Below are 24,492 nucleotides of genomic sequence, written 5' to 3'. Positions count from 1 at the left end.
TAAAAGACCTTTTAGGGAAGCGGCCATGGCTCAATTGATAGAGCATCTGCCTACCATATGGAGGGTCCAGGGTTCTACACCCAGGGCCTCCTGACCTGTGTGGTAAGCTGGCCCACACACAGTGCTGCCACGCGCAAGGAGTGCTGTGCCACAGAGGGGCACCCCCGCATAGGGGTGCCCCCCACAAGGAGAGCCGCCCTGCGTGAAAAAAGTGCAGCCCTCCCGAAAGTAGCACCATACACATGGAGAGCTGATGCAGCAAGATGACGCAACAAAAAAGAGACACAGTTTCCTGGTGCCGCCTGATAATACAAGCAGACACAGAAGAACACACAGCAAATGGACACAGAGAGCAGACAATGGGGGGGAAGGGGAAAGAAATAAATAAAATAAATCTTAAAAAAAAAAAAAGACATTTTAAGTCCAACCTACCGTCCCATGAAGGGACCCCACACTCAACAATGCAACTGGCATGTGGGCGCCCAGCATGAGGGTAACATTTTCCATGAACAGGCAAGAGAGCCAAAGCTAGGGACACAGTGATGGCACTTAAACATACAGCACTACCTCCCTCTGGGGCATTCCATTTAGCTGCTCTCACTTCCTGGTGAGCTTAAATGCTCTTCCTCAGAACATATACCTAATGCCCCACAGGTACCCTTGGGCACTGCAGCAGAATTCCCCTTTCTCCGAGAGCACACCTTCCCCCTGAACCTTCTTTCCCTTGGACTAAACAACACTAATTCTTTCAGCCACTTGACCCGGTTTCAGGAATCCTCTCCATCCCTGCTCTCCTCTGGGCAAGCTTCAGGCCACCGATGCCTTCAGGGGTGTCAGAAGGAGCCTGACCAGGGGCTATCACCGCCTCCTCTGGGCCAGCTTTGCACCAAACCTCTGAAGCTCACCGCCAGCCAGGCTGGCCAAAAAGAAACCAAGCCATTCCCCCAGGCAGCTCTCTGTCCTGGCAGGAAACGGCCCTGATGGGAATCTCTCTTTTTCTTTTTCCCCATATAACCCACTCCCCACCCCTCCACCACATTTTTGTAAATTGTATTTTTTTGAAGATATATACATCACATTAAAAATTTTACATTAAAAAATATAAGCGGTTCCTGTATACCCCCCAGCCCACTCCTCCCACAGCAACAACCTCCCTCATCCTTGCAGCACACTCATCGCACTCAGTGAACACGTTTTGGGGCACTGCTGCACTACGCAGATAATAGTTTACCCTGTAGTTCTCACTCTCCCCCAGTACATTCAGTGGGTTATGGCAGGATATATAAAGTCCAGCATCTGTCCCTGCAATATCATTCAAGACAACTCCAAGTCCTGAAAATGCCCCCACATCACATCTCTTCTTCCCTCTCCCTGCCCTCAGCAACTACTGTGGCCACTTTCTCCACCTCAATGCTAAAACTTCTTCTATTACTCGTCACAATAGTTTTATAGTAGACTACCTGATGGGAATCCGAATCCCTCCAGAGATGCGAAACACCCCGATGCCAGGCCACACAGACAGGTTCAACCCACTCCGGCATTTGCACAAACATCAAGTATCACTCACACCACATAGGCATCCAAAGCTGTGATGTTCAAGAATCTTCTTTAGACTGGATCAAATCCACAGCTAATCCACTCTGAGAAAAGGAGGTGCTTTTTCCCTGTATCACACATCCCGTTCACACCCAAATCCATGTGCTCACGTGTGCCCAGGGGCATATGTGCACACACACACACCGCCTCCATCCCCTACCAGCTCTGTGACTCACTCTCCTCAAGGGTAAAAGGGATGATAGGAAGGTACTTAGAACAGTGTCTGGCACACAGTAAGCCCTCCATCAATGTGAGATATTTTTACTATTACCATCCTACCTGCTCCAAAATGAAACAGACCTACCTGGCTTCAAGGCCAGTGGATCTGGTGGGCATTAACACTGCAAGTAACACCTTTCAGTTGGTTGACTGCCCTGGCAGGATAATCCCTAATGACAAAAACTTTCAGACTGAAGAGGCGACAAGCCCCAGAGGATCTCCCATGGTCCGAGGATCCAAAGGGAGACAGTCCCCTCCCCTTGCTTGAGCCCATTTGTCACCCTCCCGGAACCTTAACACGCCTCATCGTACTGCAGGGTACTGGGCACTTGGTGTACCCCACACTCTCCCACGGAGCTGCATGTCCCTTGGAGCTAGGTGGGACACAGGAGCAACAGGAGGCACTCCCTAACCCATCTGTTTTACCTAGTGATAGATAATGAAATGAAATGACATGAACTTATAAACCGTTTGACTTCAAATAAGTTTGACAGTTGTAGCAGGTGCTTCAGGCTACACCCCAAGCCCGTGTGATGACACGTGTCATTGAGGAGCTCTGATGAAAACAAGCAGCACTGCTGGCGTTCTTTAATAAAAGCTGGCTCACTAGCAGGCTGACTGTACAGATGAGATTTAAACCCAGAATGGAAGAGGATCAGACGCCTTCCTGGTATGATGGCCAAAGGTACTGTCACATGAACCAAAAGAAAGCTGCAGAACAAAATGTTAGGAATAATCTCATTTTTCTTTTTTAAACTCACTCTGATAACTTGCATAGATTTAGGGGGAAATGTCATTAAGGTCATAGAGCCAACTGTTGGTGGCAGTTGGTTCTGTGAAGTGGGATGCAGAGAGAGCCTTTCACTTCTTAATGTACACATTTCTCTAAGGTTTTTTCAATTAAAATAATAACAGTAGTAAAAGCAACACAAAAGGTTTTTTAAGTTAAAATAAGTTTTTTTGTATTAAGCAATAATAAGGTTTGAGAAAGCACATGAGAGCGAGCTCGACAGAGACAGTCACCAGTCCTTCCTTAATCCAGAGGGCTGCTTCAGGAGCAGCAGAAAGAACATCCGAGAGGTCTGAAAGGGCGTCTGACTCCCCCAGCAGATGCACTGAGAACAGGAGCCCCTGTGCCCATGCACCAGCTGAGCAGGTACAGACCACCTCCTTTCGCCCTCAGGAGACTCTCCACCGGAAACGTGCATGCGGAGTTAGACCAGGCAGGGAGGCTTACCTCCTGAGCATCGTGATACTGATCTCCATGGTCCCCTGGAACTCAGATGCACAACACCCAGAGCCGCCTGGCTGGGCAGTGCCTGAGAGGCAGGTGGGGTACTTTATCCCCAGCGGTTCACCACAGCAGCTGGCCCAGCCGTCGTCTTCACCAGTGAGGAGAACTGACTCTTACTTACCCTGAACCCCTCTGCTACGGGGCCAGCTGTACTGGAAGCAAGGATCCCTTCCAGAAATCAAGAGCAGGAAGCTGGACTCAGCATATTTCATGGCTCAGTGACTGAGCACCTACTTGTAAAATACTTTCAGGGACTGTGAGAATACAAAGACAAAGAAACAGCCCTGCCCCTGGGAGCATAGAGCTTCTACTCTAGAAATGCACCCAAACAAGGCCATCAAGAACACTCATTCAAGGCCCTGAGAAGGGGCAGGTCGGTGGTGAACAAGTGGTTGAGCTGTACTTCCTAGGTCTCAAAAGCAGCTCTGACACCTACCAGCTATGAGACATTTGACAAGTTACTTAATCCTCAGTGTTTCAGTTACCTTGGTTGTGAACGAGCGCTAACAATGCTGTAGAACCATCCAATAAGGGCTGCGGTGAGGATTAAATTAGCTAAGACACACTAATAAAGGCTTCGCGCGTTCCTGGTACAGATTCAGTAGTTGGTAATTGTTTCTTATTAACATGGAAATATAGGAAGGATGAGATTAATCATAATTGGTGGTGAGAGTATATCAGAAGGCTCCTAGAGATACCATTTGAGCTGGGGAGAGGAGGACAGAAAGGATGCCAGGCAGTAGAGTTTGGAGAACGCATCCTTACATCAAGAGCAGACAACCGTCAGGCCAGGCATTCCAGGCTGACCAAAGGCACTGAGGCCTGAGCATGTTTGGAGAAAGGTAGGTGGGTCTGCAGCCTAAGCCAGGTGGGAGAGGAAAGTGAACAGAGTGTGGGGTCGGTCTCTAACGATCTATAAACGCCGGATGGAGATGTGTGGGCTCTAGTCAGAAGAAAATCTTTGGAAGAGGAGACTAACACTCAAACTACAGCCCATTTCAATAACTCAGTGAGCAGTTTTTCAGCACCTGCTATGTTCTGCACACTACGAAAGAGATAGAAGGGGGGAATAGGGACGAGATCAAGCAAGCTTTGTGCCTTAATCGCTTTTGTGGCCCTTTCTGGCATAGTATCAACATGTAAATGGGTGCTTGTTGGGGTCGGGGGTGGGGGTTGCTATGTTTGTTTTTTTAGGTTGAACTTAAACAGAATAGGGAGAAAATACCTGAAACTCCCCAGAGAGCCCTTCACTTTCTTCAAACTAAATCCCCTGGGAGGGATGGCAAGGGAAAGGCAGACAGCATTCAATACACTTTCACAAGAAAACACACAACCAAGCCCTTGTCTGAAACCTGCTAAGTGAAGACACCCAGGCCTTGTTTCTGGTCCTTCTGTGGAGGCAGCAGGCCTGGATCTCTGGCCTAGGGGGTACTAACAGGCTCACAGCTTCAGGCACCTGGACCTGCCCAAGGAAAAAATATACCTCCAGTAATTCCAATAATACAGAGGGTGGAGAAGATGACCCAGGCAAGTGGCAGGGGGTGGCTAATCAGTATACAAAATGGATTTGCCTGAAGAAATTAGCCCAATGCATTCACATTTCACTCAGGCCGGCTCCACTTTGTGACGTGGGTCCCTGCCCAGCTCCACCTAGCCACGGAAGGCTGACCACAGAAGGTGGGCCCCAGTGGCTGTGGCCAGGAGGACAGACACCACACTCTCTGCTCAGCACAAGTTTAAATGCCCAGACTCCAGAGGCCAGGCTGTGTGTAGAACCACGCACTCCAACCTGCATTAAGCCTTTTAGCTCTGCTGTGGCCCTGAACCTGCAGGGTGGAGCAAACGTTTTCATAAATATCGAGGCTTTGTGGGCCACTGTAAACACCATTCTTAGTTCAGCGGCATATGAAAACTGGCTGAAGGCCGGAGTGGGCCCGGAAGCAGTAGCGTGCTGGCGCCTGTTTGACTTACTCGGCCACTTCTTTCCAGGTGGTGTGAAGTGTCTTGAGGTCCTCCTTCCCGTGTCAGGGCTGACTCCAGGCACAGACAGGAGGACGGTGACCTCTCTTTCGAGCTCTCTCTAGCTCACTTCTGTACTAGTTACACAATGCGTCCCAAAACGCCAAGATGGAGAGAGAACAAGAAGGCGAGTGAAGGCACACGAAGACACCGGTGGGGCTGGGAGGGCCACAACTCTCCTCCCTGCCCCTGCCAGACCTTGCCCTTTACCGCACAAGGCCAAAGGACCCTTTCTGGATTGCTGTCCAGGAGCGTCAGTCTTTTGGCAATATATAAAGCAGTGGTTCGCATGGGTGGCTGCGCACTGGAATCATCTGGGAAACTTCCTAAAAAGTACTGATGGAGCCACTAGCCCCCAGAGGCTCTCCTTTAATTGGTTTGGGGTGAGGCCAGGGGACAGGTGTTTTAAACTTCCCAGTGATTCTATGTGTAGTGACCTGGGTGAAGAATCACTGATTTGACCAAAGGATTGAAACTCTAACCAGGCAACAGGATGAGACAACAAAAATATTTGGAGGTCGTCCACAACTGTCAAACTCCCCACCTGGGCCAACACTGCCATCACTTTGTCACCTATTTCCTGAGCAGGTGGATCTGAGGGGGCTGGGCTGGCTTTTTCCCAAGACTCCTTTTCCTGTTTTCCCATTTGTGGTTTAAATGCTAACTGTAGCTCCTTTCAGATGCTCTTCTTAAGCATCTATTATTTCAGGCCAGAGCGGAGCGGGAGGCCCCATAACCTCTCTCCCCAGGCAGTTAATCATCAGGGATGCAAGCAATAATGGGGTGCTGAGGCCTCTAGGAGGACATGGAAGAGGAGGATTCAGGGCAGGCTTCCTGGAGGAGAGGACCCTTCACCAAAGGAGAAGCACAAATAAAGGCAAAAAGCCAAGGAACAGCATCAAAAGTTTGGGGAATGGCAAGTCATTTGGAAGATCTGGAGGAGTATGGGTGGCGGGAGGATAGGGAAGGTAAGAGCCAGATCAGAAGGGTCTGGATAGTAAACTAAGGCATTTGAATTTTTCCTGGCAGTACAGAAGATGTTCTGGAAGCTGAGGACTCATGACTGGGTTTTACATTGTAGAAAGAATGCTTTGGCATTATAGGGTGAATAAGAGTGCTGTGAGTGACAGGTAGGAAATACCACACATCCAGAGAGGTAAAGACCATTGCATTACTCTTCTGTGTACTGGAGAAATGCTGGAAGTACTGTAGGCTGAGAGAGAATGCTGGAAGCGCTAAGACTATAAGGCACACAATCGCTGAAAGTATCATGGTTTGAAACATGTCAACATGGCCTCTCTAGTTAGTTAAAGCTCTCTGCACTCTGTTAGACAATGACTTTTGAGGATTAACGACTTGAAACTGCTTCCCAAGCGATCAGAAGGTCAGCGGTAACACCAACCCCAGGTAAGGATGCACGGTGTAAATAGCCTACAACAGGGACCTCTTACTGCAGCCCTGCCTCAATGCCTTGGAAACAAGGAAAGGGTCAAGATCAAACTCCATACCCTGCCAGAACAACCATGGGATCTTCCCAAACATCTTGGGGAGATCACATTACTTTACAAGTCCCCTTTTATCAGATCTGACGGTCCTACATCCAACACAGCAACGCCAATGAACAAAAGCACTGAGGTTGGACACTTTCTCTGAGCCTATAATCATCATTTTTTTAGTGACAGAAGCTCTTTGGCTAAGCCCTGAGGACCCAATGGTTCTTAAGTTCACAACTAAGCCTGACAGTGGCTGGCTTGGGAGAAGCCGGCCAGTTTTCTAAGTTAGCGGGACTCCACCCTCCACTCCCACCTCCCCTTCCCCCCAACCGTGGTTGCTCAGCCAGCTTCCTTCCGCCAGAGGCCAAACTCCCATAACATCCTGTGTCCCTTTCTCGGAGCCTGCAGAATGGTTCAGAGCTTACGTGCACAGATGTTTCTGTCTACCGGGAAAGGGAAGTGAGGAAAACACCTGCCTGACCCATTCACAGGGCAGCTAGGAAGAGTCTTTATTTTGAGCAAGTGTGGCAGAAATGGAACACAGGAGAGTAGTCCATTAGCCAGGGAGTGATGACTGACAGGCCCCTTCCAGTTTTTCAGGAAAACCTTTGCCAAATAGAAGGAAAAATCACCAAGGACAGGCTAGGAGATAATCTTACCCTCGTGGCCTTTTTTGTCGTTGTATGTGCCATTGAGGGTTGACCATACCAGGAGCATCAGCCAACAGTCTCTTATTGTCAAGAGAGTGAAGTGCCATAGAAAAGCCTTGACAGGCCCATCATCTCACACCACCCCAGCTGCAAACAGCTTAACCAAAAGGTATTTGGCAGCACAAAGCAATACATGCCTTCCCCCATAGCACACAACCTGGCCACACAACTGACCTTTCATTTCAAAGGCTCATTCAGTGGGATTAACTAGTATTTTAAAAATTTCTTTCGAAATCAGGAAGAAATGTCAACATATTTTTTAACATGTTTCCCCCAGTCCCCAAGGTCATCATTCAGGCTATGGTTATTCTCCAGCCAAATTATCTTCCTGCTGTTGCCATAGACAAAACTATATTTAGTGCACAACAGGTTTGAACACAGACTTTTTTAAAAATTTCACAGTCATTGCTGGTTGGCATCCATAAATGCCTCTCAGAGCTTTGTTTATCAGCTGACAGAAATTACTCTCCCCACTTTTTTTTTCCTTGAGCAATGATTTCAGATAAGAGGGAAGTACAAATTATAGGTGGCTGTCATTGAACAAAGGAGAACCTGCAACAGTCCGGCCTGGGACACAGCCCTGTGTGGCTGACTCAGGGAGCTCCCTGCTCAGCGTCAGCTGTCACCACCATTTATGGTTGGCTTGAACTTCTGGACTAACATGGCTTGGTTTCCCCTGCAGTCTCTAACGTGATAAGTGCTTTGGATGAAACAGAAATGTAATTTTAATGTCTAGCATGTCACTGTTCAACACCCAGCCTCAAGAACTCCTGTCCATCATCAGAGAGGAAAGAGAGAATGATACAGACTTTAAGGGTAACCTTTGAAATTCAGGGGCACTTTCAATGATTACTTGTCTGGTCCACAATTTTATTTTCAAGACAACAAGTTCCTGCTTTTCTAAAAATACAGGCCTTGCTCTACAGGGGGTCCAATATGCCATTATCATACAGAATACACCACGTGTTCCGTTTAGACCAGGGGTTCTTAACAAGAGGTCTGTGAGCTTGAATTGAAATCCAAGAAAATATTATTCCTGTGGGGCTGTGTGGGTGTGATATATTTAATAAATAATACATAGTATAACGTGCACTTAGTAAGGGGTCTGTGGTTTTCACCAAATGGGCAAAGGGGTCCGTGGAACAAAAAAGGTTAAGAACCCCTGCTTTAGACAAACGACAATCGCTCCTTTTGGTATCCCAGCCCACAGATTCCTACTTATTCTCGCAGGGCTAAACTCAAATATTGCCTCCATGCCTCAAAAAGAACCTTTCCACTGAGCTGCCACAGATCTTTGCAAATGTGCTACCTCACTGTAATAATCATCACTTTGAATGACAGTAGTTTATGGCTATGTCTGTCTCCACAGGTAGGTGGACCTCTACAGAGGAGAGCTATAAACGCATTTTTAAATAAACCAATCAAGAAATCATAACTTCCTCACCCCTGAACACACATACACATACACACACAGTACCTGTGACACCTGTGAATCCTGAGGAGAGCTGGAAACCATAAAGACAGGACAAACCCTATAACCATTAGATATCTTCTTTCCAGAATAAGTACCTGGATGGTCTTTTGCAGGGTTCTAAGCCCTCCAGTCTCAAAGAATTTCTGTCATCTACTGAAAAGGCAATGCCTTCTCGATAATGTGCCACATTGTACCAGATACCGAAGCATTTAAACCTAAAGAGATACTCAAAAGCAAATATTTGAGAAAATTTTTTTTTAGAAATGTTACCTGCTGTACTAGTCACATTTGTGGCCACACACAGTATCACCCTGGCCACCCTGATCAGTCCCACCTCTGGAGAGGGACTTTCATGCAATTAGGTACCACATGTGACCATTTCTGGGCTCAGGACTAGCTGTTCAGTGACTTCATTCTTCTCAATCACAATTGTGTTCCAATTAAGATTTCCATAGAAAAATGGCAAACGCCCATCTGGGAGAAAGGTCGAGCCTGTGTTTTGGAAACCCACTTGGATCTCATGTGGATCCCACTCTATGAAGATAATGAATTCCACCAAACTTAACTGTCTGGTGCAACATACCTGTCTGGTGCACGTGTGTGGATGCACACACAAACACATATATACACCAGAACCCACCACTTGGCCCACACTCAAGAGTGAAAAAATGCCTTTCTTCTACAGCTAAACTAAGACAGCTTAGAAGGCAACTACTAATCATTTGGTTGAACCATGTAAAAGCAAACATGTGAACAAGTCTAGTGGATAGACAGGAGTACCAAAGGAGCTTTGCTTTGGACTCAACCACCTGATTAGCTAAATCTTGGGAAAAGATGACTGAGAAGTCTCAACCACAGTGAAAATGCTAAGCACTGATTATCTTGATAAATGAACTAGAAAGCCACAAACCAAGCCCCTGACAGTGTACACTGAGGCACTGATCTTGGAAGAGACACAGAAGGTGAAAGATGCATTGCCCCTGTGCCTAGCGTTTCTTTCACATAGCACCTGGAGAGGTAAGAAAAGATGCAGCAAAGATTGCAGAGAAACAGAAGTCGACCCTCCTTGGAGATGGTGCCCAGGCTTGGAGAGCCACCTTGCTGTCACTGTGCTAATCTAAAAGAAGAAAGTGATTTCCATAAACCCAAGGTCCACTGAACTGAGCTCCTGGGGGGGTCCAGCTGTGAACTTCTAGTTTGTCACATGAGGTGCACATTGACTAAGTCCAGCCCAGAATCAGTACGATTCTATTACCGAGAGACACAAATGACCCTTTCTTTTAACTACGAGAGCAGGAAAGTTTGGCTGTTAAAGACATCCATTACCTTTGGGTCTCACAGTAGGGACACTACAGAAGTGTAACTTAACTGCTTATTTTTAAACTGGTGCTGCCAATAAACTTGGCTTGGCAGGAAAGGCAGGAAAGAGAGGAAATCTTTGGGAATTCCAGAAAGTCCCTAATCTCTCTCCTTCCAGCTGGCACGACACCCGTGGGGTACCGAGAGGGAGTGTCACCGCCTCAACTGGGACGAGATTGGAAAGTTGAGCCCAGGGTGGGGTGCCGGAGCCAGCATTTTGATCCAGGACTAGGTCGCGCGCGCCCCCATCCCCAGTCCCCTCCAGCGGGTCTCCCCTATAGGAGGCAGCGGGGAAGCGGGACTCCCGCCACCAGCTACTCACCCTCCGGCTAGGCGCCCCGGGAGCTCGGGTGCCGCCGCCAGACAGCAGGGTGACGGTGGACGTGGAGCGCAACATCCCGCAGCAGCAGTCGGCGGCGAGCGGCGGCGCGGGCTCCGCTCCCGGGCGGGATAAGCGCGGGGCCCACCCTGCGCGGGGGCGGCGCGGGTCAGCTGCGGCCTTGGCCGCCGCGCTGCGGGCGCAGGAGGGGGCGGCCCGACGGGCAGAGGCGGAGCCGGGGGCGGGGCCCGCGCGTGCTGGCCGGACTCGTCAGGCTGCATTTTCTCCCCCGAGCGCAGACGCCGGCCAAGTGGCGCACCGCTCGCTTCCCACGGCGCCGCGCGCCCCCGGGGACAGTTCCTCGACGCCACCAGGCGGCCTTGAGCACCGCCCCAGGCTCTCCCAGGCGGCTGTGGAGTGGAGGTCCGTCAGCCTCCAGGCTCAGAGCCGACCGGCCCACCCCCAACCCCGGCTGCCCCAACAGCCTGTGCCGCGCTCCGGGGATCACTGGGACCCTCGCCCCAGGCCATTCATTCAGCACTTCTTGCGTGCCTACCACGTGTCCCTCCCAGCAGCAAACACTGGCCTCGTGGACCTTGGTGGTGGTGGAGGCGGAGGCCGAGTGTGCTCTGCGCACAGGTAGCCCGACTGTCGGAGCCAGAAGAGGTGCTGACTCTAAGACCTGAAATACTAGTCAGGCACAGTGTTAATCACAACTGCTCCTACTTATTCAGTGATTGCCCTGGGCCGGCCTGACGAGCACTTTGCCCGGATTGCCTCACTTAATTCTCACCCTTCGAGGTAGTGCTTTTATTGCGGTGTCCCCAATTCTCAGATGAGGACGTTGCATCACCAAGGGATGGAGTCACACCCCAGAGGCCCCACAGCCCACCTGACCCCCGCAGTCTGAACCTAGGGCCTTTCGAGGGAGGAGGGAGCTCCAGGCCAAGAGAACACTGGTTTGGGGTGATGGAAACGTTTTTGTCATGGGTGGTAGTGATGGTCACACAACATCGCAAATGTAATTAACACCACTGAAGGGTATATTTGCAAGTAGTTAAAATGGGAAATTATAAGTAATATATACGTTACCAGAATAAAAAATTTTAAAAGCCGTAGAACTGTACAACACAGTGAACCCTAATGTAAACTATGGGCTACAGTTAATAGTATAATTATAATAATATTGTTTCAATTGAAACAAAATTACCACACCAAGTGTTAATAGGGAAAATGTGTGCAAATGCAGGGGTGAAGTGGGGGAGTGGTAAATGGGTACTCTATTTACTGCATGAAAGGTTTTTCTGTAAACCTACAACTTATCTAATTTAAAGAAAAAAGGGGGTAAAAGGAGGAAGGCAAGAGAGGGTATTGTACTTTTTTTAGGAATCCAAAATAACCAGTGCAAGGGGCAAATTGTGGAGAAGCATCACAGGCAGCGGCCAATCATGAAGGTCCTCCTGTGCTAGCTGAACAGTTCATCCTTTATCCTGAGAATAAAGGGTTTTTAAGCAGGGGCCGACACCACCCATCCTTCAAAGCCAGGTCAAACACTGCCTCCCCACAGAGCTCTCCAGAACTCTTCTGCCCTGAAGACTCATGTTCATGAACCTACCAGCTTTCTGGGGACATCTATAGGTGGTCCTGTCCCCTTCTGGAGGGTGGGGGCACCCTCGTCTCCCTCTGAGCCCCCAGAGTGGCACCAACAGAGAAGAATCTCCATCAGTGTTGCCGAAGAGAATTCTTTGAAGCTTGCTCATTTTGCACGAGGCCAGTGCGTGTAAGTGACTTTCCCAAGGTCATACAGCCTGTTCTTCATTCTCCTCCTCATCATAATCACTGCAGTTGTGCTGGTGTTTTAAGTGTTTTATGTGCATTTTCTCATCAAATTCTCCCAATGACACTAAGTTGGATACTGTTATTATCCCCCTTTTGCAAAGGAGGAAACTGAGGCCCAGAAACACGAGGCTAATTAGTGACAGAGAGGGGACTAGACCTCTGATCTGACTCCCAATCTACTTCTTTTTTACAGCACTCCTTCCTGTGTCCTCCCCAAAACGGCTGTGGATGAGAGGTCCCTTCCCATCCTACTTTGACACAGCCCTTGGCTGGGAGAGTTTTGCAAGACTGAAAGCAGTGTCTGCCTTTCAATTAAAAGGGATCAAAATATGACTGTTGAAATCCACCATGAGTTACTGCCATATGCCTGATTACCTCAATAGGAAGAGGCTAATGATTAATACTGTTTTGTTATGTTGCCCTGAGGAGAAAGGAAACCAGCTGTTGTTCAGACAGAGTCAAAATAACCTGGCATCATCAAAGTTTGTTTATGTCATGGCCACCACCCAAGTGACCACCCAAGAGAGAATCAACATTTGAGAGGAAGGGTGATCCTTGGATTCATTTCTCCTCTCTCCAGTCCAGTCCTTTTCATATCATCAGTATAGTGCTCTTCATGTAGTATTGGAGTCCATGACAAAAGCATCTGACTGTGCACCAGCTTGTGAGCTCTTTGACTGTAGGATCTGGCTCTTGTTTACCTCTCTGCCTGCCCCATGCTGAGAACAATAACTGGCATGTGGTAAGTACTCAATAAAGTTGAATGATGGAGACGTGATATTACAGAGTAAGATTTCAACACACTCATGGTAAAGCAAGACAGAAATTAAGATCCTTCCTAATCCAAAAGATGACCCACCCTCAGAGGTGGGCCATGGACTCCGAGCAATTTGCCTGCAGAAGCAGCCAGAGTCCCAGGATTGTCCTAGCCAAGGCAGTTCCCCAACACTGTATGTCACCAAAGCTATAGGTGGTGTGACTGAGCAGATGCCACAGTCCCTGCCAGGCCACCACTGGGAAGCCGAGGTGGCAAGGAGCTGTAAGTGGGAGAAGAGTGTGGAGCCCGCAGGCAGGAAGGGGCAGGGAAGATGCGTAGGTGCGGTGGATCAGTGGAAAGATCGAGCTAAAACAGAAAGGAAACAGTCACAGGTTTCTATGAACAGTGCAAGGAGGGGAAGGTTAAGAAGAAAAGACTGACTCCTTTTTAAAGAAAAATTAAAAATGGAGAACTTGTGTCCCAGTCAGAAGTGCTCTGGCATGGACAGAACTGGGTGGGGAAGAGTGCAGGGGGTAGACACGGGGATAGGATTCTGATGTGGGAGGTCACCAGTTTCTTTTCAACATGCGTCCCCTCCACGCCCTCCCTGAGCGGTGCATGGAGTGTTGCCACTGCTTAGGTTGCAGCGGCCACCAGGGAACAGGATGGCAGAACTGTCTTCCTATCCACAGCAATAGTCACATATTCCTAACAGCTTTCTTAAATTTCTCTGATCAAGCACAGATATGTAGAAAATTCCAGATATCTGCACAAAAGCTCTGCAGTTTCTTGAAATCCATTACTGAATTGCACCTTCTCCCATCCCAGTACCTAGAATTCTCAGTCCTCCAGGCCTCTGCCTTCTGAATGGTCTTTATTGCTCTCCGCTGAACCCTCTCCAAACTCTATTGGCATCTTCAGTCGAGGTGCTTACAATGGGATCCATTTAGCAGCAAAAACTATCGTTATTTCTTAGCAGAAACAGTCAGGAATTGAATTGCTGGACAAGGGCAGAGTAGATGAGCCCCAGCAATGCCAGGCCTTCTGACGTTTTGCACCCTATTCATTCTAATGTCTCTGAAGCTTCCCCTCCGCCCCCTCATTTATTCAGCTGTGACGGCATCCCAAAGTCCTGGCATATTCTCCTGTTCTGAATGCCAGAGACCAAACTTTCATAATAGAAAAAGGAACACATTTCCAATCCAAGGACAAGAGTATTGAATAACAAAACCCCTGTGGATAAGGTAGAACAAGAAACACCCATATTCACAGGCAGGGAGTCTGAGTAGCAAAGAACAAGGCCTAGAGATAAAGAAAGCAGACTGAGAGGAACCCAATACCTCAGCCAAGTCACCCAGGTACAGAGCGTTTGTAAACCTGTCTAGACACGGCCTGGAACCTCCCACTGACCCACCCCCAGGGAATAGGAGCTCACTGAAAGCAATCCTGCTGGCTCACCAAGTAAACCAATGAACAAAGGAGCAACTGGCAGAGTTAAAATAACCCGATTCATTGAACAGCTATGTACCAAATGCCTACTAGGTGCCAGGCACTGGGGACACAGAGATGAGGGAGGCAAAGACCCTGCTTTCTAGGAGTTCATGGTCAGTCTAGGAAGAGAGATACACCCTTAGTAAAGTAAAATGACAGCTAAAACTTACATGGCCCTCAAAAGGCTTAAACTGCAACAATGCACTTAACCTTCACAGCAATCATTGAGGAAGGTATTATTTGGTTCCCCTATTTTACAGATGAAGGAATTGAGTCACAGGGAGGTGAAGTGACTCGCCTATAGTAAGTGGCAGTGCAAAGCTTTGACCCCAGGCAAGACCTCTCCAGAGTCTGTGTGATTGACAGGTCACCTTTTTTGCTGGGATAGGAGCCAAATTTGAGGCCCAAAGCGCTTGGTGGGTGGAAAAGGCAATAAATGCTGCTGCTGCAACAGGAAGCAGGAAAGACTCCCGAGGAGGTAGTGTTGAAGCTGGCCCTGAAGAACAAGGAGGAAAAGGGCAAGGGCATTCCAGACTGAGGAAGCAGCAGGTGCAGAGGGCCTGGGAAATGTACATTAACCAGTTTAGCTTGAACTTCAGGGAAGGAGGGAATGGCCAGAGACAAAGCAGGGTGAGGTCAGACAGCCAAGGGCCTAGAATAAAGTTGAGACTTCACCTGCAGTTGATTGGAGCTACTGAACGTTTGTGAGCAGGTCTCTGATATTATGAATTTGTTTTGAGAAAGATGGCAGGCAGCAGAGAAAGGAGTATGGACTATAGGCAAAGTACACTGGAGTCTAGTGAAGTTGACTTGATACAGGATAAAGGCCTCTGGGGAGCAGGTGTAGCTTAGTGGTTGAGTGCCTGCTTCCCATATATGAGGCCCAGGATTCAACCCCTGGTTCATCCTTAAAAAAATTAATAAATAAAGGGACTCTGAACTGGAAGAGATAGTGGCAGTGAAGAGAAAAGGAGTGGACATATTCAAAAGGCATTTAGGCAGAAAAATCAGAACTCAGTGACCAACTAGAAGTTGGAGGATTTTTGTAAATTGTCCATCACCCAAGTGATTAGTTGGCCAATACTTCTCTAGATCCTGAGGGAAGGGAAAGAATGAAAGAAAGGATGAATGCTTACTTTCTCAGCCCTGGGCTTCTCTGGGCCTTCAGCACAAAGGGTAAATCTAAAAACCTAGAAGAAGGCATTCTTTGGCTTTCTAAGTAGGACACTGCAAATGCAAGGGCAGAAACTTTACATATTTATTTTTTCAGGTTGACATCCTGGTGTCTTTAAGAGGAAGCAGTCTCCACCCAATGTAAAAAAAAAATAATAACAAAAGAGTAAGCCAGGTGAGAGATGTCAAAGGAATGAGTGGCCTTCCTGAGCAGTATGACAAGAAAGGCATCTCCTTTTATGACCCAAGTGCTCCTAGAGTAATTTCCCTGAGAGCCACTGAATTGGTGACTGGTCAGTAAATCCATTTCAACCAACTGAAATATGAGTGATACCTGAATCCAAAGCTATACCGAAAATGAAATAACTCATCTATGGAGGGAAGAAGGGATCTTTTTTTTTTTCCTTTTTTTCCTTTTAATAAAATATCCCTGACAACTTTACATATGTATATACATGCAGAACACCTGATATGTCTATTTATTCTATAACTATCATCTTAGATTAGATTCTCCCATAAGCAAACTTTGAGTCAAGAATGCAGTGTAAGTGACTATTAAAGAGGTGCTTCCAGGAGAAACCAGGAAGGGAGTGGGGGGCACAGGAAAGGAAAGAAGCAAGCAAGGACACAATCCTAGGTGACGTTCCCCATTCGGCCTGACCCCGTGGGAAGCTCTGGAGTATAAATTGCACCTCAGGGTTAATCTTATCTCAAGACAAAGGAGCTGGGATTGCACTCCACATTAGTCCATCATTGATGGAGAGTCTGTGGGTCTAGGGTGAGGGTGGAGATGTAAACTCCCAGGCACTTCCTGTACACCATAGGGTGAGGAATCCTGAAGGTCACAGGTAGGAACTATTGCCATCAAAGCACTAAAATTGGGGAAAAAGACACACAGGCAGCAGGTGTTTTAGGTACCACCCGTGCATCTGCTACAGCTATATATTATTTCTATATACAAATCTGGACATAAATATAAATACCAATAGATGTACATAATATGTCACTGCTCAGGTAAAGATGTCTGGAACATCAATAATCATAAACCACTGTGTGAGCTGGAGAGTCTGGTTGAAAAGCATTTGAATATAGAGTCTGAAAGAATCAGAGTGAGGAACACTAAATCTACCGGATGGAAGAGGCAGTGTCCAAAAAATCAAGAGGCTGGAGCAAGGAGCAAAATCCAACAAGATGGAAACTGACAGGAATAAATCTATGGCCCTAACCTTGGGTCCAAAGTAAACAATAACATATAGGACATAGAAGACCCAGCTCAATGGCATAATGTACTGGAAATAGATTATGGGACTCACAATAAATATATTGTGGGACTCAGTTTGGCCAGTGGCACCACGAAGCCTACCTCTCTGGGACCCAGAACATCTCCTCTGATTTCAAGCGCGTTTGGAGAAAGGCAAGTTCCGGACTGGAATGGCAAGAGTCCTCAGGTGGTGCTGGCCTGGAATGTGGCCTTCAGGGTGTCGGGGTTTAAAGGAACACAGACTGCTAAAAGGATTGCAGAAAAATATGACCCAGGTAGTACAAGAACTTGATGCTGAGTCAAGGGAGCTGCAGGTGATAGAACTGGGAATATTGTTCCTAGAAAAGGCTGGGGAGACATGCTAGTGACTTCAGTTCTTGAATGGTTGTCATTGTAGCAGAGGTTAGCCTTGTTCTGTGTAGCCCAAAGTATAGAATAGAGGTCAGTAGGTAAAAGTTGCAGGGAGATGGAATTCAACACAAGGAAGAACTACAGCAGAGCTGGCCAAGGAGTGGGGTATGGTTTGAAAAGAAATGGGGAAAATGAAAATGATGGGCAGAGCTAACCTGAGAAGTAGACAAGGCATTCCCATCACTGGGACTGATTTTATCAGTGGTCCCCATTCTGATTTAGTAGATCTGGAATGACACTCAGGATCTAGATTCTAATAAACTTCCCTAACTTTCCTTGTGCCATTATCCAGCATTTATGCTAAGCCCAGACCAGAAGAAGGATGACTAGAAGGGACCCAACCATCAGGTGGGGAGGGGGCACAAAGTAAATGTCTGCATTCCCTTCAAATTCTAGACATCTATGACACTGGGATTGTGGAATTATAGGCCACACATCAGAGGAGTCATGCATCAGCTTGAGGAGCACTGTTTAATAGCATGGGCTTTGGAGTCAAACTGTCCTGGGTTTGCATTCAGGTTCTGCACATATTAGCTAGAGTTCTTGGACAGGTTATTTCCACTCGCTAAGTCTTCATTTTCTCACCTGTAAGATGGGAGGTAGTAGTACCACCTCCAGGGGCTCTGCGAGGCTGGAATGAGATTGCAAATATGGACTATAGCACACAGTAATTCACAGGCCCTTAGCCAATTTAAGGACCCTTCTAAAGAAAGGCAAGAATTGGCCGGTCACTTTGTGAGTAATGCTGAGTGATACAGAGGACTGAACATGCCTTTAGACTTGAGCAGTTGAACAACTTCTTCTTTTTTTTTTTTTTTTTGAGGGGAATGAGCCCAGGACCTCTTATGTGGAAATCCAGCGCTCAACCACTGAGCCACATTAGCGCCTCTGAGTTGGTTTTTTCATTTGTTTGCTTGTTGTTTGTTTTTTTGTTTTAGGAGGCACAGGGAACCAAACCCAGGCTCTCCCATGTGGGAAGGAGGTTCTCAACTGCTTGAGCCACATCCGCTCCCCTGAGCAACTTCTTCGAAGCCAAAACATTGATGATTCCATACCAGTAAGACATTTGGAGTAGAAGAATGAAAGCCCTTCTTTTTCTATATTCGATTTGCTCTATTGAGAGAGATTCATACAGCAGAATGGGTATAGCTCAAAGGTGGAGGGCATGCTTTGCATCTACAAGGTCCCAGCTTCAATCCCTGGAACATTTTAAAAAAAAAAGAGAGAGAGAGAGAGTCATACAGAGACTTCATTTGCTCTTAGCATGTCATGGAAGAGGATCATATCACTTCAAAACAGAACAGCATACATTTTTCTTTATCCTAGGAAGGCCAACACTAATCTCTAATATTATTTTTCTGCCTTTATGCCCCTAATGAACTCTCATGAACCATCTTCCATTATAACTGCTGAGGCAAGTATAAGTTTTACTATGAAATATGGGATGTGAACAATTATTTGCCGAAGTTCAATGTTCTCTGTCCCGAGTACCTGTGGGCCTCACTGCTGCCCGCAGGGGTCTTTGTGACATGCCAGTAGTCTCCTCAGAAAGGGCCTCTGTACGTGGTTGTGAAGGTTGTTTGCTGCACTAGGCTTCAGACTGGAAGAGCTAATGTCCCCATTGTGGATCTGTGTCCCCAGCCTGGGGCCGTGTCCGCTGGAAGAAGGCACGCCATTCCCCATCCACACAAAGCCCCCACACAGAATAGCATTGGCCCTGCCCTGAAGGTGGGGGGCTTTGCTATTTCTGGGCATGATCTCCCTGCCAAAAACTAAAATAACCCTGCTGCCGCAGCTTGCCCATTTGCTCATTTTACTCTTCTAGTAGCTCAAGCCAGAACTCTTGGATCCTTGACGCCTCCCCGTAACCTCATGTTCCACGTTTCATCTATCTGGCTTTCCTTTCAAAACACATCTAGAACCTAAGCCCTTCCCATCACCAGGGCGCAAGTAACCATCACCTGCCCCTTGGATGAACCAGCCTTCTCACTGGTCTGCCCACTTCTGTCCTTTTCCCCTGGAGTCCATGCCCTGCCCAGCAGCCACAGTGATCCCCATAAACCCACACTCCTCTGCTCAAAAGTCCCCAGTGGCTTCATGGCTCTTCAGATGAAGCCAAAGTCTTGGTATTTGGTTTGTGTCCAATTCCCTTAATTAAGATCTAAGGTCCATGAGGGCAGATATTTTAGTCTATTTTGTTCATTATACTACATCCAGCATCTAGAACGGTGCCTGCATAGAATAGAGATCCAATAAATCATTCCTGAATGAAGGAGGGGTTGATCTTTTGCCATGTTTCCAAGGCTATAGCATGCTCGAACGAGTCCATCCGAAGTCTTAGCACCTCTGGATGTGGACCGAGAGGGCTTCCATCTGTGCTCACAGTTACTCATAGGACATGAAAAAAAAAATCTACTTCTGGCCCAAACTTCCCTCTGATCTGGCTGTTTTTGCCTCCCCCACTCAACAGCAGGTAATCTCACCTTCTCATTCAAGACCAAATGTCATCAATCTGTCAATAAATCATGGCTTTAAAAAAACAAAAGAAATTCCCAGTCTGTACCTATGTAGAAGGCACAGGAACAAGGGAAAAGAAAGACTTGGGGAAATAAGGAGGAATAAGGAAAAATACCTACAGCAGTAAGAACAGGGGACAAATTAATCACCCCATCAATTGTGCTGCGACACGCCTTAACACTTTATTGCACTCATTATTTCCCATACCTGCCTCACCCTCTTCAATTGTGAGGTAGCCCTTGACGTCAGAGCACACATATGTGTGGTCCAGAGATGCACAGAGTCATAGGTCCCAGATGCCAATCCCCCAAACCTTGCTTAACTCCAGTGTGGGGCAAGGGTGGGAGGAGGGGCTAGGAGGTTCCACCCCTCCATCCTCCCTTCCTGGGGGTGGAGGGTCTTGGGCGAGCACTTCCACTTCCTCTCTGCCTTTCACAGTAACAAGCCCAGGGGGCCTCTTCCCATCAGTACCCTCTCAGCCAGGGTCACATCACTTAGACCTCTCTTGAGAGCCACTCAGCTCCCCAGGTGCCTGTCAGACTAGAAGATACCCTGGGGCCGTGTACTTGAATCCACTTGGGGTAGAGGGGGTGGGACCAGGGTCTGCCCAGAGGGGCACTTCAGGATCTGCCCTAGCCTCCAGGGCGGACAGGAGATTGAGTTCAGCGGCAAAACATGGTGGCAGTGGGAATTGAAGCAACTTCTGGTTTTAGGCCAAGGCCAACAATCAGGAAGTAAGAATCTAAGATTAAAAGGTTGCCATTCGAATAGGTGGGCTGAGCCCAGCAGCAAGGAATCCCAGGAGAGAAGTCAGAAAGGCACCAGGGTGGGCTGCCAGGAGCAGAGGGACTTCAGCCTTGGAGCAGAGGTCAAGACAGGGTGACTCACCTGTCCCAGTTTGCCTGGGACTTCATAGATTTAGCCCTGCAAATCCCTCATGCAGAGAAACCTTATCAGAATCAGCCAAGCTGGAATGTTGGTCACTTCAGCTCAGGAGCAGGCCACGAAGTCCCAGGAGCAAGGCAGACCCTGGTTGAAGAAGGGACACTGGGAAGACTTACAGCACAGTGACTCCCCAGGAGCCGCCCAGGCAGAAAGCCCAGGTGTGAGAGGATGAGAGAAACTGGACTTGGAAAGAAGTGGAGTTAAATCCCTTCAAGGAGGCTAAAATGTGTTCCCTTAACATTTTTTATAAAATATCTGAAATCAAATAAAACTGGGAAATTCCAGGCAAAACAAAATGAGGTGGGTTAATTGAAGGCCTTAAAGTACATTGGGCATCTTCAGAAAATGATAACTACGCAGAGCTTCTCTCTCCCCCATCCCATGGAATACCTATTAAAATTGCTGGCTCCCAGCAAAACACACAACCCAGAACCCAGCTCTTAAGGGAACCTTTCAGGAATGTGCCCAATCTGGAAAAAGAAGTTCACACGGAGTCTGATGTTGTAGGTTAATAATTGTCAAGCAGAGAGAGCCAGATGGAGGGACAAAGTCTCAGTTTTAGACATGACAGCCCAAATCGAGCACTGCTGTCTCCTACAGAGTGACAGATCTAGAGTCATCCATTTATCATAGGTTAAAGTACCTCGGCAAAGAGCTGTTATTCATCATAACAAGTGCCCCAGCTGAAGATTGTGTTACCTGGTAACCCTTTCCCCAGAGAAGGGAGTGGCCCAAGTAATCAAAGGAGTGTGATGAAGAGAAGCTACTGCCCTCCATCCAGTGACAGCACCAAGCACTAACCAAGTGCTGGGGCAGGTAGAACTGCTCTAGATTAGGGTTTTTATGGTTTCAGCGTTTATGTCAATGGTGGCTGGGGGGAAAGCAGCTGACTCTAACCTGGGGGGACAGGCGGAGGCCCTCAGGAAGTGCAGAAAGTTCTGGAAGAACAACGAGCTTTGGTGTGCCTGGCACAAGCAAAGCAAACTCTCTGGGACAGGGCTTTGTGGAAACTGCTGGAGCCCTAGGGGGAAGCTGGCTGGTGGGCTTCAAGGGCATATTTGTACTCCTTCAGACTTCTCACCTCGGGAGGCCAAAGACGAGTAAGACCATCGAGGGTTATGTTTGCAGTTCGTATGAGGCGAGCTGACCAATAACTTGGAGTCCAGGAACAGACTCTGAAATGGAGACTTGCAGGCAGAAGGTTTTCGGGGGTGCACTCTCAGGAGACATACTTGTCCTGAGGTGGGGAATGTAGGATTGATGGGGAAGAGCTGAACTGGTGTGCAGTTACAACAGAGGCATGCCCTGGGGAGAGGACCTAAAAATGAGCAAGGCAGCTCACTCCAGCGGCAGGCACTTCCTATGAGCTATTGGCATCCACTAAATCCTGAATCCCAGCAGCTGGGGTGAACGGGGACGTGAGTGGCACACTGCAGCATCTACCACGGTGCCTTTGCTCACACTCCTCCCTCAGAAAAGGTGACACCTTTTCTGAGAAGCCTGCCCTTAGCTCCCCAGCTCTTCTTCTCTCCCACCACTGCTGTGGCGGTGCTTCTCCTGGTCTCATCAATTTTTGTGTAACCAAACCTCAAGGGAAGGCCTACCGTACACATGCCTGTTGTACCTGACATACATAAGGTGCCTGGCAAGTAGCAGGAAGGCACTAGAATATGTTGACCAAGAATGAAGAGTCTGCATCAGACTGCACAAGTTCAAATCCCAGTGCTACCCATTACCAGGGCAGTTAATTTGCCCTAAGCCTCAGTCTCCCAGTCTGTAAAATGGGAAAATGTTCATTCTCACTGCCTTAGGGTTGTTCGGATTAAATGAATACATAAAGTTGGGCCCATAGTATTTCTAAAGGAGAGGAGCAGGGAGGGCTGTTCCAAAACCTTTTCTCACTGACTTACAGGAAAAGAACTGCTTCTTCAGTTCTTTCTGAACCGGAGGAGGAAGCTGTGGGTGGCTGTGAACACGTGTGGGCATCCTGCGGAACCAGGGACCCTTGGCAGTGCAGGGGTGTTTGGGGGAAATGAGGCCCAAGACTGGGGGTGCAGTGGCCAGACAGCCAACAACGGGAGGATCCAGAGACGGGGGAAGGGGGCGTTGAGGGGAAGAGCAGGGGCCAGCGCAGCCCGGCCGGGAGCGTCTATTCAGAAGGGCATCAACATCTCAGCCCTTCGCCAAGACCTTATCTTCACAGAGATCTCTGAGAACACTGTCTCCACCGTTCTTATCTGGCCCAAACCACATTCTCAGTGCCTAAGTAGACAGACATATCATAAATGCCAGGCGTTTCCTCCCTCTCCAGTTTAGAGTTCGGGACAATGTATTTATCGCTGTTTCACCATATGGGCCACCACATATACTGCTGAAAATAGGAAACAGCCTGCCTGGGCCGGGGTTGGGGGGCCTGGCTCGCCCACATCCTGTCTCCCACGGGGCCGGCTAGGTCAGATGCCCTGCTGGAAGCCCACTTCCGCCCTTTCCATCCCTTCCCTCAACAAAACTATCCATGAGAGAAACATTTCCCTGTCCTGTGTGCAGAAGGACCTTTGTCCCTCTAAATGAGGGTAAAAGGGGAAGCACACCATGACTGGCCACTTTCCAGCATAGCCTTCCTGACACATTTCAACACTGGTTCCCTTAACTCTGCTAACATATTTATATTTGGATTATAGGGTATTTGATTGGATTTTACTTTACTTTGCATGAAAACCTACAGGGTACAAACAGATCCCAGGATACCATGAATTAAAATTCCTTACAGTAGCAGTATTTATTATAAATACTGGACTAAAATAAAACTTCCCCAGTAGAGCTGGCTCAGCATGTCATTCTAGCTGGCCGGTGTGAAATAGAGCTCAGAATAGAGCCCAACTTCGGCCAACTAAAAAACTAAAATAATTTGAATAAATTGCTCTACTTGGCAGAACCTTTTATTCGTTCACTTGTTTAGTCATCTCTGCATTTAATAACTCCATGGGTAGTCATCTATTGAGTACTTCCGATGTGCCAAGCGTTGCACTAGGTCTGTAGGAAATGCAAGGATGCCTAAGAGTCACCTCCTACCCTAGAAAAAAGCTTACAGTCTGGAGAGAGGGAGTGGAGAAGAGGAGCAGGGCTGCCCGAAAGAATTATTCATTCTTTCGTGGGAGGGAGAAGGGAAAGGGAGGTGGATGACCTGGTCTGACACTCAGGGACCAGATCCAATATTCACAGAGCCTTGGTTGTCCTGAGATTTGCCATTGAATTTTATCCAGAAGGCAATGGGAAACCACTGAAGGGGCATGTGAGTAGGGGAGAGCACAATGAAAGCAAAGAACGGGGCGTGTTCAGTTGTGTATCCCCAGCCATTAACACACAGTATACAACAGAGTCTCAATAAATATTTGTTGAAGAATGAATGAATGAGTGAAAACTTTTTCAGAAAAACTGGAGATTTAGAGGCTGGCAGGGATAGGGACCTAGTGAAGTTTGGAAGAGATTTGGAATATCCACCATGGGAACCCAAGGGATAATGAGCAAATGATGGGGAAAATGCTTGCCAGGCTGCACAATATCATTAGCTATCAGGGAAATGGAAATCAAAACCACAACAAAATACCACATCAC

General features: G+C 47.8%; 1 protein-coding gene across 2 annotated transcripts in view; it reads right to left on the bottom strand.

The window, feature by feature from the left end:
* The window catches only part of MYZAP (myocardial zonula adherens protein), a 143,391-nt gene extending 132,696 nt beyond the window's left edge, over positions 1 to 10,695 (bottom strand). Inside the window, exon 1 of one of the 2 annotated variants that reach the window (XM_004452890.4) lies at positions 10,487 to 10,695. In XM_004452890.4, the coding sequence (XP_004452947.1) occupies positions 10,487 to 10,561 (75 nt within the window). In that variant the 5' untranslated portion in view covers positions 10,562 to 10,695. The remainder of the gene's footprint in view (positions 1 to 10,486) is intronic. The other variant, XM_058294263.2, reaches the window with a different exon arrangement.
* Positions 10,696 to 24,492: the final 13,797 nt, after the last annotated feature.

Source organism: Dasypus novemcinctus, chromosome 3 (assembly GCF_030445035.2).
Source record: "Dasypus novemcinctus isolate mDasNov1 chromosome 3, mDasNov1.1.hap2, whole genome shotgun sequence".
NCBI classification, from domain to species: domain Eukaryota; kingdom Metazoa; phylum Chordata; class Mammalia; order Cingulata; family Dasypodidae; genus Dasypus; species Dasypus novemcinctus.
This window is presented reverse-complemented; position numbering and strand designations above follow the sequence as displayed.